Source organism: Bidens hawaiensis, unplaced genomic scaffold (assembly GCF_021521415.1).
Source record: "Bidens hawaiensis isolate Kalapana, Puna unplaced genomic scaffold, B.hawaiensis_p1.1 tig00012605_1, whole genome shotgun sequence".
Taxonomy (NCBI): domain Eukaryota; kingdom Viridiplantae; phylum Streptophyta; class Magnoliopsida; order Asterales; family Asteraceae; genus Bidens; species Bidens hawaiensis.
Genome location: NW_027492035.1, coordinates 537,838 through 555,966, shown reverse-complemented (window position 1 = coordinate 555,966; position 18,129 = coordinate 537,838). Strand labels below are relative to the sequence as shown.

Sequence of the window (18,129 nt, the reverse complement as noted above, 5' to 3'; positions counted from 1 at the left end):
ACCCTTCACAATTATCTCATTCCACCATTAATAATAATAATAATGTGTGTATGGAAAGTGCAAAACCCCACACTTTGACACTCATCCACTTTTATTATTATTATTATTATTATTATTATTATTATTATTATTATTATTATTATTATTATTTCCCTGCTGCACAAGCAAAGATTAACCATTTTCCTTTACTCAATTAAAGTAAAGCAAAGTAATGGCCACCGATCTGGAATGCGGTGACCAATGTTTTTCCGATGCAGAGGAAGAGGGGTCTTGTTTCTATTCCACTTACGGCGATGATCCTGAATTAATCGATTGTTCCGTTGGAGACCAGAGTAAAGATTGCAGAATTTGCCACCTGAGCCTTGTTGGTGGTGATGCTTTTGAATTGGGTTGCTGCTGCAAGAACGATCTGGCTGCTGCCCATAAACATTGTGCTGAGACTTGGTTTAAAATCAAGGGAAATAAGTGAGTTCCTCAATTTTATTTTATTTAATTACTTTATTTTGACTATTTTAAGATAACAACATCTAAAGAAATTAAATATAGTGGGTGGTTGTTTTTATTGAATATTAAAAAAATATAAAAACCACGCTTGGTGCTATAAGTATGGTTTTGTTTCGGTACCGTAACTTAATATTGATTCAATTCGCGTGGGTTCATTGTTGCAACACACGAGTTTTGCTTTTTCTTTAATATGTTAATTTGTTGTGTTTGGGATTGACGAATTTATTTTTTGGTTGTTACGGTGCGGTAACTCGCTATTGACCGAATTCATGTCAACTCGCACCCGCACCATGCGGATTTTACCTACCGACTAAACGTCGTTTTAAATATGTTTTTTATTTCTTATATAAGCTACAAGAGTGCCAATACTATTCCGTGCGCTTACTTTTTTAGGCTTATTGTTGTTATTGTTACGAACCTAACCGATACTGATCGAGTTAGCGTTGTTGCACTGTCGCATCGTGGCAGGTTTCGTTAACTAGTTTTAATTATAAGAGAATTGATATTTGTGAATATGGAGAAAATTAATTATGAATTTGTTGGTTTTCAGAACATGTGAAATCTGTAATTCAATTGTGAGCATCTAAATGAGATGCACATGGCATCATCAGTTGGAGTGACGGTGGATGCAATGTGGAAGCAACAACCACACACTCATCTTCAACAGCAAGAGGTGGAGGCCGAGGCGGGTTCGGAGGTGGAGGGTGCATCAATGGTCATAGATTGCTCAACTTCATATTGGCATGCTTGGTTTTTGCTTTTGTGATATCATGGCTATTTCACTTCAACATACCCTCATGATATATTAATTCCATATATTGCTGTTTACATACCCTTCCACAGAACAACGCAATCTTTAAAAAAATTTGTTTATATGTTACTCTTCTCTTCTCTACTGACAGTCACAGAAATATAGCTTACTTACAAATCCAGAATGCAATGAGATTTTAATATCTACTTTGGATTACTAGTAAATAGTAAACAAATAAGTGTAGCGTAGGTTAGGTTTATGTCACGCGCACCTCTGGACAGATGTAGCTAATTACCAAATATTGTTGACTAGATAGATACCCAAATTATGCCTCCTATAAAACAAATTATAGCATTCTCAATTCATCCCGTATTATTTGAGTGGGGGGGGGGGGGGGGGGTTATAATATAAGAAATGATTTAAGGTATTGTGAGTGAAGGAAGGAGAAAATATTATGATTTTTCTAGTTATTTGAAATGTCCATGTAGCATGCTATAATTTTTTTTAATATTGTTGTGAGTAAAGGAGAGAGAAAAAAATAATGATAAAATATAGGTTTATTGGATTTCAATAATCCCTATTGACTGGTATTGGCCGATAATAATCTCTATTCATTTTATCACCATTGGTGGTCCCAAATTTAAAAAAGTTAGCCTCCAATGGTCCCCCGTTAAAAATGACTTAACAACGTTATATTTTTTTCTGAATTTCAAGCTAATATTTTAGGGCTTTTGATCGGAAGGAGGATACGAGTCGATTGATGTAAAACTTCGTTTGAAACAGTGCTCCAAAACGATGAAACAATGCTTCAATTCGGGTGTTTGAACTTACAATTAACAAAAATCAAGTCGTCTGGATCATCGTTTTGAGCTAAGTTTTACATCAATCGACTCATATCCTCTTTTCGATTAAAAGTCCTAAAACATTAGTTTGAAATTCGGATAAAAGTATAACGACGTTAAGCCATTTTTAACGGCGAACCATTGGGGGGCAACTTTTTTAAATTTAGGACCACTAATGATGATAAATTGAATAGGGATTATTATTGGCAAATACCAGTTAATAGGGATTATTAAAACCCAATAAACCTAAAAATATAAAAAGAATATTATCTAATTGAAAAGATGAAAGAAAATTTAATGTTTTTAGTGTAATTTTAGATTTGGTGATAAGGAAAGTAATGCTAATGATCTCACACCGCAATACGTAAATAACAAAATAGATATTCTCTCTCAAACAAAGCAAATTGCTAGTTAATAGCAAAAAATAATGCGACTTGTTGTGTGCTAGTGAGTTATTTATGTTATACTGTCACATTAGTCATAAAAGACAAGCGCATGTTGATGCACTAATGGACGATGGTGGTGATTTTTTTTTTTTTACATAAAGTCACATTATGGGTATGTTTGGCAAATAGCTTAGTTTCTAGTTTCAAGCTTTTAAGAAAAAGCTCATACTCAATAAAAAACATTTTTTGGTTGAAAAAGCTTCAAGCTTGTAAGTTTGGAGAAAAAACTCCATATTTAAACGCTACTACTAGCTTCTGAGAAAAAGCTAGAAGTTTTTACATTTGAATTTACAAGTTTGGTACTTGAATTTTTATCAAGTTTTGTGTATATATATATACACCTATATAGGGGATGGATCTTGCGAGAAGTGTTGTTAGAATGAGAAGTGCGAGAAGTGAATGTCAAATTCAAAAGATCTATGGTGTAGGTTAGTTAGTGGCAGTTTGGTAATTTTTTTAACTTGTAACCAGATATATTTGGTTGAAAGGGTAAGTTTGTAATATATGTGTAGCTGGTTAGGGGGGAACGGCTGGTTCATCAATTAATTTTCCCGGTTGTCACGCTTCCTTCCATATGGTTTCATGTTCTTCTATGAACGAATATATTATTGGTTTCCAGATGATACACACAAGCAAAACGTCAGTTCACCTACACTGTCATCATCACACAAAATCCTCCTGTTATACGAAACCGACGAACACAAAAATCCGGTTAATTAAATGAGGTGGATCCGATTTTGTGTACCATAAGACGCAATTTCCGTGGCGTCTAGTTGTGCCGCTGTCGGATTACAATCGATTTGGGGGTTTGGTGTCTGCTAGTTCGATTAAAAGAGTAAGGGGGTTTTGAAGGTATGTACAGCCGTTTTAGTTGTAGATGTTCTTTCGTTGTAGTTTTTATGTGTGTTTTGGTAGACGAACCCTAGGTTGTGGCATAATAAAGGTTTTTGTAGCATTACGGTTACTGTTTTATGGTTTTTTTGTTGGTTATCTGTGTGTAAGCATGTTAGATTTGGGGTTGTTTTTGTGTGCATTGGTTAATGTTTTAGGGTTTTTGTGTTGGTTATCTGTGTGTAATTAGCTTAGTTTTGGGGTTGTGTAGTTAACTGCAGCTTTAACTGGTTGTTGATGGGGGTATGTTTCGTGTTGGTCTCGTGATGTGTATGTGTAGGAGTGGTTTTGTGTAGGTACGGAATCTGTGTCGTGTTGGTCTCGTTTTGTAGACGTGAGGGAGTGGTTTTGTGTAAGTACGGATTATGTTTCGTGTTGGTCGCGTGATGTGTACGTGTAGGAGTGGTTTTGTGTTGGTACGTATGATGTTTCTTGTTGGTCTCGTGATGTATATGTGTAGGAGTGTTTATCTGTAGGTACGGATTATGTGGATGCTGACGTTTGTGTATGTTGTGCAGGTCCTAGCCAGACGGAGCGTACGTTAACGATGTCGACCAGTAAGTTATCCTAAGTGTTGAATTGTTATTATATTGGGTTTTTAAGTTGGACATCGTTAACGGTGTCTTAGGTATGTGGTTTGGTGTTTTATAGTTTCGGTTGTGTATTGTGTAGAGAGGAAAAGTGAAAGGATTGCCAAGAGAATTAGTTTTTCTAGGTTTGTAAACGATAGTGCGAACCCGGTGGATGTTGACGCGCAAGAGGGGGACACGTATACGGAAAAAGGTATGTGCTAGTGTTTTAAAATGTTAGGGGCACAGTTGTGAAAGGCTATAGTATATTATGTTGTGGTTGTTAATGTTTGTGTTCTGCGTGTAGCGGACCGCGCGAGCACACATGAAACAGGTAAGGTACCGAAAGCATAGCAGTCACCTGCTAAGAAGAAACGTAGAGGTATGGATGGTGCGTATGAAAATCGTGTAGCAGTGTTGTGTGTAGGAAGGATATATATATAGAGATGGACTAATGGTTTGCAACGGTTGTATGAATGTAGGGGATGTAGCATACAGTGAACAAGCTGGGAGTAAGAGTAAGGGAAAAAGGTATGTGCTTATGTGTTGAAAGTTTTCTTAAGGGGCTGTAAAAAAGAATAGGCTACATTGATGTTGTCAGCTGTCAGCTATCGATGTGTGGATGATGGGTAGTATAGTATGGCGGGTTTTCTAAACCGTGATTGTCCGTGTAGTGCAGTTCGAGAGCCGAGATGAAACTGAGGAGTTACATAAAGGACAAAAGTCAGCTGCTAAGAGGAAACACATTGGTAAGTTTGTTTTGTATGATAATAATGTATCATGGTCTTTGTATGAGGAGTTGTTTTCATAGAATGTTAGAAACTGTTAATGTAAATGTAGGGGATGTAGCATACGTTGGGGAAGCGGAGAGTAAAAGTAAGGAAAAAGGTACGTGTGTGTTGTTAAAACTTTTATAGGTGGTTTTTAAAATAAATAATTTCGACTTTTCTTCGTATCTATTGATGTTGTTGATTCTTGATATTATAGTTTATTGGTTTTCTAATCTGTGTTTTTGCGTGTAGCGGAACTCGCGATACGAGATGAAACTGAGAAGGTACGTAAAGCACATCAGTCAGCGGCTAGGAAGAAACATATAGGTAAGTATGTTTTGTATCATAATCATGTAGCATAATGTTTATAGACACATGTTTTGTTATATATTTGGAGTTACTGTTAACACCGGGTGATGTGAATGTAGGGAATGTAGATTACGGTGGGCAAGGGGGAAGTAAGATCAAGAAAAAAGGTATGTGTTTGTTTCCAAACAGATTCTGTGGGGTTGTAATAGAAGTGATCGTGTTAGTTTGGTAGATATTGATGTTGTAAATGTACTTTATGTTGTATGTTAAATTTTTTTATATGTGTTTGTGGGTGTAGTGTATCTCGAGAGCACACAATCAGTTGATAAGGTGCAGAAAGGGCATCTGACACCGGCTAAGAAGATACATATAGGTAACTGTGTTTTCTAATATAATCTTGTAGCATAAATGTTGTTAGAGGCTTCTTGTTGTAGATATGTGGGTTTATGGTTGACAAATGTTTTCCAAAATGTAGGTGATGTATCATACGGTGAAGGTGGATCTGGTGTTGTGGTCGGTTCGTTGACGGAGCTAATAGATATTGATGACGACTTCGTGAAAGAGCAACCGTCTTTGGTCGTCCATAACACTGAGTTAGACATACCAAAGCAAGAGAACTTGAAACGGAAGCCAAAGTATGATAAGTATGACGTACCAAGCATAAGGACCAGATCTTCGCCACACTCACTGTGTAGTGCGTTGAAGAAACTTTCTAATGCACAGCGGAAGTGTGTAAAGGATATAGGTTTTGGTAAATTCATATCGATGACTATTGATGGTATCCCAGGTAACTTGGGATATTATGTGGTGGACAAGCTTGATACGTCAACAATGACTCTGGAATTGTGTGAAGGTGGTTTAAGGCTAACAAAGGATGGTATTCATTCGTTGACGGGGTTACCAAAAGTAGGTCAAGTAGTTGTTAAGTGTGAGGATTCAAAATCCATTTTAAGTGTAAATAAGGCATGGAAAGCGGTCCATGGTAAAAGTGATTTGAGCCCTCTGGATATAGATAGCAGGCTTGGAACATATGATCAAGCTGACTGGATGTTTAAGGTTGACTTTCTTATGCTTTTCATGTCGACAATGGTAGAGTGTTCTGGGAACGGTAGATGTCTGAAGGCTTTTCTACCGTTCTTTAATAAGGAGTGTGATGTGAAGGACATTGATTGGTGTGAGGTTATATACCGGAGTATAAGAGAGTGCACGGATAAATGGAAGAATGACAATCGTAAGAATTACTATGTGGGGCTGCTAATAATACTAGCTGTAAGTGATGTAACCTAATGTATTTATCATTATTTGTACAATGCCGTATTGGTTCTGTGATAGTAGCTGCAATTCGTTTCTGTTTTACATGTGGATATGGTGTAGGTAGTTACACGTAGTAGTAACTGATATAACTGTTTAGAATATAGTACTCGTTGGTGTGAACATTGATGAAATAAAATTCAAAGGTATAGTATTTTTTTTTTTGGTTATTTGTTATGAAATTAAATATTGATGTTTGCTATGTTTGAAGTTGTTTTTTCATGTGGATAGGGTGTATTTGACATTCGTCAATTTCGGGTCTTGTTTGTATTCGTTTTTGTATTTGTTTATTATATAAACCGACCCGATTTGTAAACCGAAGCTTATGTTATAATCAAAATGATTGATTTATGTTACAATATTGTTTCACACTTGTTGGGTCTTGAAAACATCCTATTTTTATTTTTATTTATTTATTTATTTATTTTGTTGTTTTGTGTTTTTGTCTTGATCCATTTTGCATGAAAACTCTTGTGTCTCACACCCATATTTGACCACTAACATTACCCTATATATACACCACCTTTCCTCTTCATTTTCCCTTGCTACAACTCCAAAAAAAAAATAGAAAAACTCTCTCAAACATCAAAGATTCAAGGTTATCTTCTTAAGTGTTCTTGAAGGTTTTTAGTCTTTCATCTTAATTAGTTTATGTAGCCTTATTAATGCTTGTTTATGGTGTGTAACATATATATAATACACACCCCTTGTTTACCTTTGGTAGTTACTTCTCCGATTCCAGTCGGTGAGGTTTCGGACCTCATAAGGCAAGGTTTCATGGAGGACTTCGTGTCCTTGATATATATACATCTATATAACTTGTTCATACATACTAATCTTGCTTATTTTAGTTTGTTGGTCATGTTTACAAGTTCCATGGTTATGGGTTTTTAAGAGTCTATGCTTCGGTTTAATCGTAAATAGCTCTAAACCGTAAACCGAACTTTGTTACTAGTTTTGTTAAATAATTGTTTAAACATACTTATTGTTAGATCTAAGTTTCTAAAATCATTTTTACAAATTCTATGGTTATTGGTTTGTAGAATCTTACCTCGGTCTTAACCCGAAACACGATCCGAACCGAAACCGAACTTTTGTTTAAAGACTTTATTATTAACTTTTGGTTGTAAAACTTAAAGTATTTTTATTTGTACATTATTATACAAGTTCTTTAGTGTTTGGACATGTGGAAACCATCTATGAACTTGTTGTGAGATGGAATCCGAACCAAACCGATTCTTACTCGCTTAAGACACACAAGTGTGTTTTTCTTTTAGCCATCAAGACTTGTATATTTCTTTAAAAATAGTTACAAATTGATTTTTAAATATTTTCTTAAGTACTTGGAAATATTGGATCCAACTTGATCTCATAACAAAGTTTGGACCGACAAAACCGAACACTCTCTTAACGTGCGTTGTTAGTTCTAAAACAATGGAACTACATACTTAGTTAAGTCTTATTAAATTGTATTGAGTTATCTCATAACATTCAATATTTTGGAAAGTTGACTTTGGGTTTGACCAATTATCAAGACCCGAACCAACAATCCGAACACTCGATAAAAAAAAACCGTTTTAGTATCTTTATTCCAAAGGGATTTTTATTCTTGCATTTTACCCACCTTATTACTTAACACAGGTTGAGTAAATATTAAGGTTAGATACTTTAACCCGGTTTCGAGCAAACTTACATTTTTAAAGGGTTATTATTATAAATTCTTAAATAATTACATTTTAAAACCTTGAAATTTAATTATTTACATTTCTCAACATTTATTTTGTTTAAAGACCTTCAAAACAACCTTTCTAAATTCAAGACTTCTTTTCTTTTTAGGCATTGTGCGTTAAACTCGTCGTTCCGACAAATCTCCAAATTATCATCTTTCAAGTTTACTACTTGAAGGTGAGTACTTCATACCCCATTTTCCATCTTTTATTTTGGGGGTGACATTTCATACTTCAACAAAATGCTTTATATTTGAATCTTAAACCACAAACGTAGTTGTATACTTTACCTAAATAATTACTCGATTTGGTGTTCTATGCTTATATGCCTATGTGTTTATCGCTTTTGGTTGGTGGAACTATAAAATCCTAGACTATTTGGCATCCCCTTATAGCAAGGTGTCGTTAACGTAATGCAATTAACGATAACTATAAAATCCTAGACTATTTGGCATCCCCTTATAGCTAGGTGTCGCTAATGTGTGGCGATATCTATTTATCCAAATTACCACTTTTATTTATCGTTTCGTATGTAAGTTTTGTGGCTATCTTTATTATATACTAATATGATTAAACTTATGAATTGCTCACCAACCTTTGTGTTGACAAACTTTATTTTATGAAATGTTGCAGGTTTGCATCTTGGTTGATTTATGATTGTGAAGAAAACGACATCAAAGACCTTAGGATATTAGTAAAAATGAACAATATCAAATTTGTCATATTTTGTGATATCTTGTTTATGGTTATTTTATGGATAATTGTTATGTGACATTTTCGATGTTGTGAAATGAAATGAGTTTATTAAATACTGTCACTTTAATTAGTGTCATGTGCTTATGGACAATCGTTACATCTCGGCATGTTCCGCCGCCTTTGGTCGGGGTGTGACAGTGTAGTTAAGTAGACGTAATTGACACTAATATAACTGTTGATAATATAAACATTAACGTAGTCATTGTTATGAACATTTTTGCCATAAAAATTATTGTAAATAATTATCTTTGTTGTGCTTGCAGTTGTATTATGTTGACAAAGTAAGTGTGGATGGAGTACCAGCCTCACTATCAAATCTCAGTCTATCAGGCTGGACGTTGGATAAGTTGAAGGAAAGGCAACATCTTGAAATAGTTGGTGGTGGGTTCGGTAGACGCATGAATGTTAAAATGATTGGATCATCGAAAAAGAGAAGTGGTAAGGAGAAAGTTATTAGGGAGAATAGTCGGGCAATAGAAGAATCTGAGTGGCAGGTAATAGTCGTTTAGGCGTTTTATGTCACACCTGATTATTGTTTATATGGTTGAAAGTATGGTCGAGTTTGTAATACTGCTAACTGTTGTGTATGCAGGCAAAGGTGCAACGCATGTCGAAAGTGTTAGACATGCTTTCTAGATGCAAGGAGGAATTTGAAAAGTTAATGAATGAGGTGTATGATGCGTATCCTGAGAAGCTTGAGCTGAAAGAACTTGCTGAGAAGTACAATGAGGTTGTTCAATATGAAGACGACTAGAAGAGTTATTTGGGGGATTCTGGTAGTAACAGCATAGGTAAGAAAATGGTGTACGTGCATGTAGGAAAGCAGTTACCAATGGCAGCATGTGTAGCAAAGGGTAGTAACGAGAAGAGCGTTGAGCGTAGTGTAAGGAAAGCGGTAGAAGAAAAGGGAGAACAGGTACGAGAAGTTGATGAGTTAGATGATCAAGATCCTAATTGCTCACCATTTTGGAGTGATCTGGAGGTTGTGAAAGAGTTGTGCGACAGTGCGAACAAGGTGAGTGCTGGTGGGAAAGGAAGTGGGAGTGGTAGTGACATTGGAATTGGAAGAGCTAGGGCATTGAAGGGTGTAACACAGGAAAGTAACCCGATATTGGTTGAGCCGTCGTTTAGTTTGGGAATGACACAGATTGGTGATGAAGTAGTGCTGAAGACACCAACGACAGCAAAGATAGCAGTTGATACACTTGGTTTGGATGTTGAGTTGACGACGGTTGAGAATCAAGGGAAAAAAATGATTGATAGTGATATGGAGCACGTTACGTTGAGTGGAGTTTCAAGACATATGGTCGATAAAGGTAAAGGTATCGAAAGGGAGAAAAGGGAAATCCGTCAAAGCTACCGGCTTAGATCGCCGTATATGTATAGGCCGGTGGATGTCACTAGCAAAGAAGAGAAAGATGAGACTCTTGTATGGAGGTACATACATCGGACTGGTGGTCCAGAAACGTAAGTCGTTTAACATACATAACGCTAAGTTCATATGTTAGTGTGAATACTAGTAACAATATTGTGTTTCGTTGTAGGGAAACTTTGTTTTCGACTGAAGGTGGACTGTTAGGTTTACGTGGTGCATTCGAGACGCTGCAGCCGAACATGACGATAAGTAGCAACGTCATCTCGTGTTTCTCAATGGTATTGAATGAAGGGAAGGCAGCTCGGAGCGATTCGTCACCGTATCGGTTGTTTCTTGGACCAATCGAGCTTGTAAGTTTTGTTGTAATTGCTTTTCATGTATGTTAAAGTAAATGTTAAGTAGTCGGGTGTATTGGGATGGTGTTTACTGCTTATTAGGGGATAGTTTTTTAAAATTGAAACCTTAGTTTTGGGTTGTGGACAAATATGGGAGGGGACCATGCGTTAGAAAGACATGGTTATGTCGTCAACATGGTGTGTAGGTAGTTTGTTAGTTATTATTTTTTCGACATGCAGCGTAGTAGATAAAGAGAAATTGTAACATGTGCTTGAGTTTTGCGGGTTCATCAGTGAGGTAGTGTACAGTTTTTCAACTGTCTGTGTGTATTATTGTTTATTAGGTTAAGAGACTGTGTAGATTTATTGTTGATCGGATATGGTTGCGTGAACATGTTCAACTGGCTGTGTGTATTACTGTTTCGTGTTGGTCTCGTGATGCCAGCTGGGTAGAAAGTTGATGTGGTTAGTATGCGAAGGTGGATGTTTGTTTTGTTATGTGTGTTGGAATGCGATGGTCTAACGATCACTGTAGGTAGATATGTAGGTATTAGTGAGATGTTGTGTGGGTGATTTATGTGTGTTGTGTAGTTGTAAACTTTTTCAACAGTCTGTATGATATTGTTTTATGCCATTAACATAATGCTTAGACGTTAAGGTTGGTTGGATACAGTGGTCTGGCACATGTTGATTAATGTATCTGTTTTTTTGCTTCTTGTGTTGATTAATGTGTTTGAAATTAACAGAATGGAAGCATGATCGAGTTAAAGATGTGACGTTCACAGAAGGCGTTGGATTGATAAAGGAAAATCTAAGGCGGGCGGTTAACAACGATGTGAGAAAATTACGAATACGGCCGTATGACATGTTTGTAATACCGATTATGACAGGTGATCACTGTTATTTAGTGTGCTTTGATGTGAAAAATCTGGCAATTGAGGTGTTAGACAATGTTGATAAGACCATAAACAAAAGGCGGTCGAAATCAGAGAAGGATTCAGATGACGAGTACAGTGGCGTATGCTCATGTACAGTGATGAAATTGGTTAGTATGGTTTTAGTAAAAATCCATTTTTTTTATTATTGTATGATGATTAATGACAAGGTTGTGTAACGGTTAATGATGAGTTGTTGTTGCAGAAGGAGTTTTTTGTGAGTTACCTCCGAATCGTGGATCATCCAAAAGCAATTCCAATGGAAGGGGTAGAACCGAAGTGGCTGAAGTTAAAGTGCACTAGAAAGGAATATGAAGAGTCTGGTTTGTTCACGATGAGGCATATGGAGACGTTTAAGGGGGTTAGTAACTGCTGCTGTGGGCTTGGGGAGGCTTCGATGAAGAATAAAAAGGTGTTGATCAGCTTAAGGATAAAGTACACGGTGAAGATTCTGCTTTCGTCCGTCAACAAGAAGAAAGAGAAGATCGATGAAGCGCTGGTAAGCAAGTGATGGATGCATGCGTGAAGTCTAGTAACACGGGTTTAGTGTTTAATGTTTTATGGTTTTCTGAATTATGTTTCAAGGGCTTCGGGCCAAAACTCCCTTATGTTAAGACATTAGTATGTTTTGTTTATTATTGATAAAACCTTCTGGTATGTCGATGTGCTTTTGATTATGATGTATCAGCTATGTATGAAAAGCTGGGTTTTGATGACTGAATCTTGAGAATTTTTAAATGTAACTGGGTTTTAGTATGTTAATGAAGTTGGTTTGTTAATCAAATGTGTATGTTTTTTCGGATGCAGTATATGCGTGGATAATTGATGTGTTGGGAAAGGTAACAGTTGTTGACTGAGGTTGTTGCGATGTGTTTGTTGTTACACGCAAAGTATTTTTGGTTTATATGTTGGCTGCCAAAGGTAACCATTGTGTGTGTTAGTTCGTTGCACCTCAAAGGTTCAATGTGTAAAATTAGTTAGTGTAATGCTCCATTGTTGAGATACGGTGGTTATGTTGTAGGGTAGTGTGGACCAAACTGACATTTGGTGTGTTCAAGAGGAAGATAATGTTGGTTGCAACAGAAATAAGATGTCAAACATCAAAGTATATAAGAACAAACGAGTTGGGTAGACGTTGGACTCAGCAAACGTGAGTACCTACCGGGTAACGCAGACAAGCACACGTACCTGGATGCTAGACGATGTTAGTACACACTGGAATACATGTGATTATAGTTACATAGCTATAAAGTTTGACTACATAAAAACATTGGGATACTACTGTGTTGAGTAGACTGGAGAAGCGCACCAAGAGAATGACACGTACGTGAACACCATTTGATGCATCTGAATGATAGTACATAATCATAGTTGGCGAATAGGTAACCACATACGGGCCTATATCTAGGTACAACCGTCACGTAAACACCCGTTTATCCAGAAATTGGTAATTATAGAATATAACATGTTGTGTATGTAGGTTTTTAAAAGATATTCACATAGCATAACTTTGTGAACAAAGTGCCTTACCAAATGAGTTGTTCGACCACAGCAAAAATCCATGCTCACTTATTGGTTGACAGACAGAGACGCGCGTAGTTGACATGAAGGGGATGATGACAGTTGTTTGTATAGCTACTTATGTAAATAAATCAATGTAAGTTACACAAGCGTATGCAAGTCTAAAAGTGCACATAAGCGAATAACATGTCTTGTACATGTAAGCGTACAACATGATTTGTGTTAAGGCATCAAATCCATGTTCAACAATCGGTTGGCAGATAGACATGCATGTATTTCATATGAAATAACTGAAGATAACATTTCATATGGCTGCAAACGAAAAAAAATAATCGTATGTTACACAAGAGTGATGTGAATAGAGGTGTATGAAATTGAAATGTGATGTGTATTGAAAATGTTAAGGTGTAACAGTAGATGATAATGTCTCGTAAGCAAAAAACACAAAATAAAAAATAAAAGAAAAGACATTATTCAGTATTGTAGTCGGTATCGCTCGTGTCATCCGAATCTTCAGAAGAACCCGTTTCAAATGTGTCAACGGTCTCATCGGTTTCAGCATCTTCCGCCGGTTGGTTATCCATCGTTGCCATTTTGTCTTTTCTCCTTTGTTTCCTTTCCTTTCGGCGTTGTTCCCTTTCTTTTCGCCTACGTTCCTTCTCTTCCATAACTTTCTTATGGTTACGCGAGTCATGACCATGAACCCGTTTGTTACATTTTGCACAAAAACGTTTTGGTTTTTTGCTTTTCTTCTTAGCCTTCTCGCCTAGACCAATCTTGCGCTTGCGAGATCCTGAACCCTTATTTTTAATCCCTGTTGGTGGCTTTATTGTGATTTGCTCAGGTAGCTTGTAGCCAATCAAATATTGTATTATGGCGGAGTTGCTATTATAGGAAGGTTCTATAGGAATTGTTTCCCATATTTTGTCCTTGATCTGATGCATCTGATCAACCAACGATTGGAGAAGTTCTATGTTTCCTCTTGCACGGTCGGCGCACTAAATTGGTCAAAGACAAAAACTGTTGCCTTAGTTTAAATCTTTCATCAAGGGGAACGCCGTATCTGATTTCAATCTTGAACAGTGATGAGGGTAGGACGTCACTCCTCCATCGAGATGGAATGTATTTGTCAGGGATTTCATCAATTAGCTCGATTTGGAGGACGTTGAAGATGTGTCTACACAGGTAGCCGATGTGAGTGAAACTCTTATAGGAACATGAAAATGTGTTGTCATTGGGATTGTGAGTCACCTGCAGTATATGTTCGATCAGGGTGAGTAGTTAGTGATATGACAGTAGGTAAGCGACTAATGTAAGATATTTTGTTACATAACAGGAGATGTACCTTAAATTCGCCAACAAACCCATTGCGTTTGTCTTTGTGATTGATAAGATGAATGTTCAGTCCATCTGCGGAGTCAACATGTGTACGCGCACAATGATACAATCCCTTTGCAATCTCTTTCTGAACTTCTTTGAAAATTGTTATAGTGTAGACGTAGGAGGCGTGACGCTCGATTGGCAAACGAGTCTCTAACGGCGGTGTCTTTGTTGTGGTATCATTTTGCAATTCGCGCTGCACGTGCCGTTGGGCATTCAATGCCATTTCAAAGCAGTTCATGAATTGAACAAGATTGTTGCCAGGGCTAGAATATACTTTGAACTGTGAGTTGCAACTCTCAGAACGTGAGGTAGTCTTCATCAAACAACACATTGGAATATCTCTAAAGTAAGCCGGAACCCAACTTTCCCTAATAGCAAACATGTCTTTTAACCATTTGTTTTCGCTTAAATTAAATTCGTTAATCAAATCATGCCATCTAGATTCAAACGTCTCGGGCTTGATGAATACATTCCAAACAAGCTTGTTAACACGACATCTAATTTCTTCATTAACCTGAATCTCACCCTTCAGCTATAAAACAAAACAAAAGTAACTAGTATTGTTGAATGTGCAATAGAGCCAATAAATAACTTAAAATGACCGACGTATATCAAAATAATTAAAAACTGGAATAGAACGTTCATGTTGAAAGGTGTATACAAACCTTAACAGGTATTTTGTTTGTAATGTGCCACATGCACAGTCTATGTGTAGATTCATTCAAAACAGATGAAATGGCTTGTTTCATTGCTGGATCTTGATCTGTCAACACCAACCTGGGCTGCTTGCCATGAGCTGATAGGAACGTATGTAGTAACCACTGGTATGAGTCAATCGTTTCTGAATGTATTAAGCCGGCACCGAAGGTAACACACTTCTTGTGGCAGTCAATTCCCGTGAAAGGAACAAAAATCATGTCATGCCTGAATTAAAAATAAAGTGTGGTAAACTAGAATTAGAAGTTGTTGCCAAGAAACGTAACGCGATATTTGTTATGTTTGTTGAGTATGTTGCATCAAAAGCTAGCACTTCACCAAACATACTGTAGTTGCATCTAGATATGCCGTCAGACCAGAATATAGACCTTAGCACACCGTGAACAGCTTTGAATTGAAAAAAAAAATCCTCCAAATGACTCATGTTGTGGTAAACCTATCGACAATCATTTGAGCATCCGCATCAGCTACACAATACCTGACATTACAAGCATGGTTCTTAAAATCAGTCTTTGAACCCGTAACCAAACGTTGTCCACCCTTCAAAGATGACTGAACACGGTGAGCAACGACTGGACCAAAACCTGTAGTTTGAAGATTTTGAATAAATCCCTTGTCTGAAAACTGTAACTGTCTTCTCCTGGGTGTTAGGTCCATATTGTAATCACTAACAAGGCCATGATTGTGAGCCTCTATGAAATCATATCTCTCAAAACCGACCGATTTTAATGGAACTTTAAGTTTTATACACGCATTGCAACCTGTAACCTTTATATTCGTGTGGCATCGCTTGGAAGAGGACGATAACGTGTCCATGGTATCCACATATTTGCAACACGGGGTACCGGCTTTGCTGCACACCATATACCTATGAGATATGGGACCTTTGGTCCATGTTATGGTTGACATCCTCACATCGAAACCGGCTTTGGCTGCGTACGCCTTGTACATTCGCACTGCGTCATCCCAAGTTTTAAATTGAATACCAATCGAAGGTTTTTCATGTGACGGGACATTTGGGATCCAACATTTTGACCCATCAGACGAGTATAAGCAAATTGGTTCGTCATTCTCTGCATATAATGTTAATTGACAAAATTCAATCTACCTACTTGATGTGTTGTAAAACACTCGTATTTTCATCACGTTTTATCTACGTATTATATTATATTTTATATGTTTTAACTCGTTTTAGATAGGTTTTACGTACATTTATTAATCTTGTAGGTTTTGGGTAAAAGAAAGGTAAAAACCGAGACTTTTCAAGAATTCTATGAGCCTTTTACGCATACAAGTTCAAGACAAAGCTCAAGGCCCGACCCGTATGCATCATGGAGGCCCAAATACTATTATAATATTATAATATAAAGAATTTAAAAACCCGAGAGCTGCTGGACAGCAGCCGAAACAGCAGCAGCAGCAGGGGAGAAAAAAAGAAAAAAAGTTTTTTCGGCTAGGGTTTGAAGGTTGTGGCGGCTAGGGAAGGAAGAAGACACAAGAACCAAGCCTCGGGATTGAATCCCCATCGTTTTTTACAGCAAGAACAGCCCCGGAAACATCCATATCCTTACATCTTTTTCATTGTTCATACACTTTGATTTTCTTGTTTAGTTGTTGATTTGTTTTGCAATTGATTGAGAGATTGAATTGTTATTGATTATTGTTGATCATTGGATGATTGTTAAGATGTTTGGTATGGGATTAATGATGTGTTTATTAATTGTTTGCTGCTGTCCAAAAATGATTCTCGGCTAAACTTGTTAGTTCTACCTAGGAATGATGATTCTTGTTAGTGTTTGATAGGTTTCATGGATTGTTTGATTAATAGACCTTAATTGTTATTGTAAAGTTTGATTTAGACATGAAATAGGTTGTGTTTAAGGGCTGGAAATTTTGGTGATTCATTGCATAAACCCCGTGTGTCGGTTGATTAGTTTTGTATTGATTGATCGGTGCATTGTTTGATTCTAGACTTGGTGTTTAGGGTTTGTTTGAGGTAGGTATCACCGTAGGGTTTTGTTGCATGATTAATTGGATTAAGTACAGCGGTTAAACACCTTTCTTGAGACCGAGAGGTGATAGGAAGTTAGGGTTGTCTCATTGCCTTTGCATGCTAGAATAAGGATTGCGCGAGAGCGAGTTCGTTTCTTGTCAGGTTTAGGTGTTTGAGCGACTAGTTGATCTATTTTGGTTTAAGTTGAATTGTTCCTCTATCCTTGGTTGTGTAGTATTCATTGCCATTAAGGTCGAGTGTTGGTGAGACCGAGAGGTGATCCTTCATTAGAACACGTTAGCAAGTTTTCCCGGTTTGGTCGTTTTAGGCGATTTTGAGTAGTTTAGGCTTGTTGAGTGAGACCGAGAGGTAATCCAATGAGCCCGAGCGATCCTTAGTCGTGTCATCTTTAGGGACCGGTGTCTATATATCATTCAATCCATTAGCTTGTTAGACCTACAATTTGATTCAGACCTAGGTAGACGTTTTCTCCATCCTAAGTTAACACAATTAGTTTTCCGTTAAGTTTTCTATTTTTGGTAAGTTTTGTTAGTTAATCCAGTTAGTTCAGTTAAGTTAAAAGAAATCAAAAATCAATATAATATTATTTTAAGGTAGGTCTTGTCTAGGGTTAGTGATCTTTAGCGTTCTAACGTGTCCACGTGTTCGATACTCGGACTTCCTAAGTCTATACTACTTGCGATCGGTACACTTGCCGGTTGTGTGTGGTTTTAGGATTTTCGTTTTAATATTAAAGCTTAGTTGTGAGGGTCATTATTATAGGGTTATTAGACACACATCACTACTAATATTGGGATAGTAATAAGGAAGTGTTAATGAAAGAAAATAGAAGAAAATTAAACTTTCTAACTCTTACGCTCGTGGCTGATAACGCGTGGAACACTCGACTGTCCGAGTAACAACTCACTGTTTTCTGGATCACTCGTTTGTATCTGTGCAACAGCATGGTTTCCTGGAACAAACCAGTTTGGAT

The 18,129-nt window shown here is 37.0% G+C and overlaps 2 protein-coding genes across 2 annotated transcripts; one reads left to right on the top strand and one right to left on the bottom strand.

Annotated features, from left to right (window-relative positions):
- The first annotated feature begins 211 nt into the window (after positions 1-211).
- On the top strand, positions 212-1,315 carry LOC143541462 (uncharacterized). Its single transcript, XM_077034284.1, has 3 exons — positions 212-465; positions 1,055-1,083; positions 1,172-1,315. Exons 1-3 carry the CDS (start codon positions 212-214, stop codon positions 1,303-1,305), a joined length of 417 nt encoding a protein of 138 aa, XP_076890399.1. The 3' UTR covers positions 1,306-1,315.
- A 12,197-nt stretch (positions 1,316-13,512) lies between these two features.
- Positions 13,513-16,705, bottom strand: LOC143541461 (protein FAR1-RELATED SEQUENCE 5-like). Its single transcript, XM_077034283.1, has 5 exons — positions 16,645-16,705; positions 15,621-16,215; positions 15,091-15,349; positions 14,388-14,957; positions 13,513-14,040 (listed from the first exon to the last, which is right to left on the bottom strand). The coding sequence occupies exons 1-5, from the start codon at positions 16,703-16,705 to the stop codon at positions 13,513-13,515; spliced, it is 2,013 nt and encodes a 670-aa protein (XP_076890398.1).
- Positions 16,706-18,129: the final 1,424 nt, after the last annotated feature.

Excerpts from the sequence above, each read along its gene's own strand:
- LOC143541462 (XM_077034284.1), top strand. The coding sequence starts at position 212 with ATGGCCACCGATCTGGAATGCGGTGACCAATGTTTTTCCGATGCAGAG. Across the intron at positions 466-1,054 it reads TTTAAAATCAAGGGAAATAA|AACATGTGAAATCTGTAATT; the intron begins GTGAGTTCCTCA and ends GTTGGTTTTCAG. Across the intron at positions 1,084-1,171 it reads AATCTGTAATTCAATTGTGA|CAAGAGGTGGAGGCCGAGGC; the intron begins GCATCTAAATGA and ends CATCTTCAACAG.
- LOC143541461 (XM_077034283.1), bottom strand. The coding sequence starts at position 16,705 with ATGGATGTTTCCGGGGCTGTTCTTGCTGTAAAAAACGATGGGGATTCA. Across the intron at positions 15,350-15,620 it reads AACCATGCTTGTAATGTCAG|GCATGACATGATTTTTGTTC; the intron begins GTATTGTGTAGC and ends TTTTTAATTCAG. Across the intron at positions 14,041-14,387 it reads GGTTTGTTGGCGAATTTAAG|TGCGCCGACCGTGCAAGAGG; the intron begins GTACATCTCCTG and ends TGACCAATTTAG.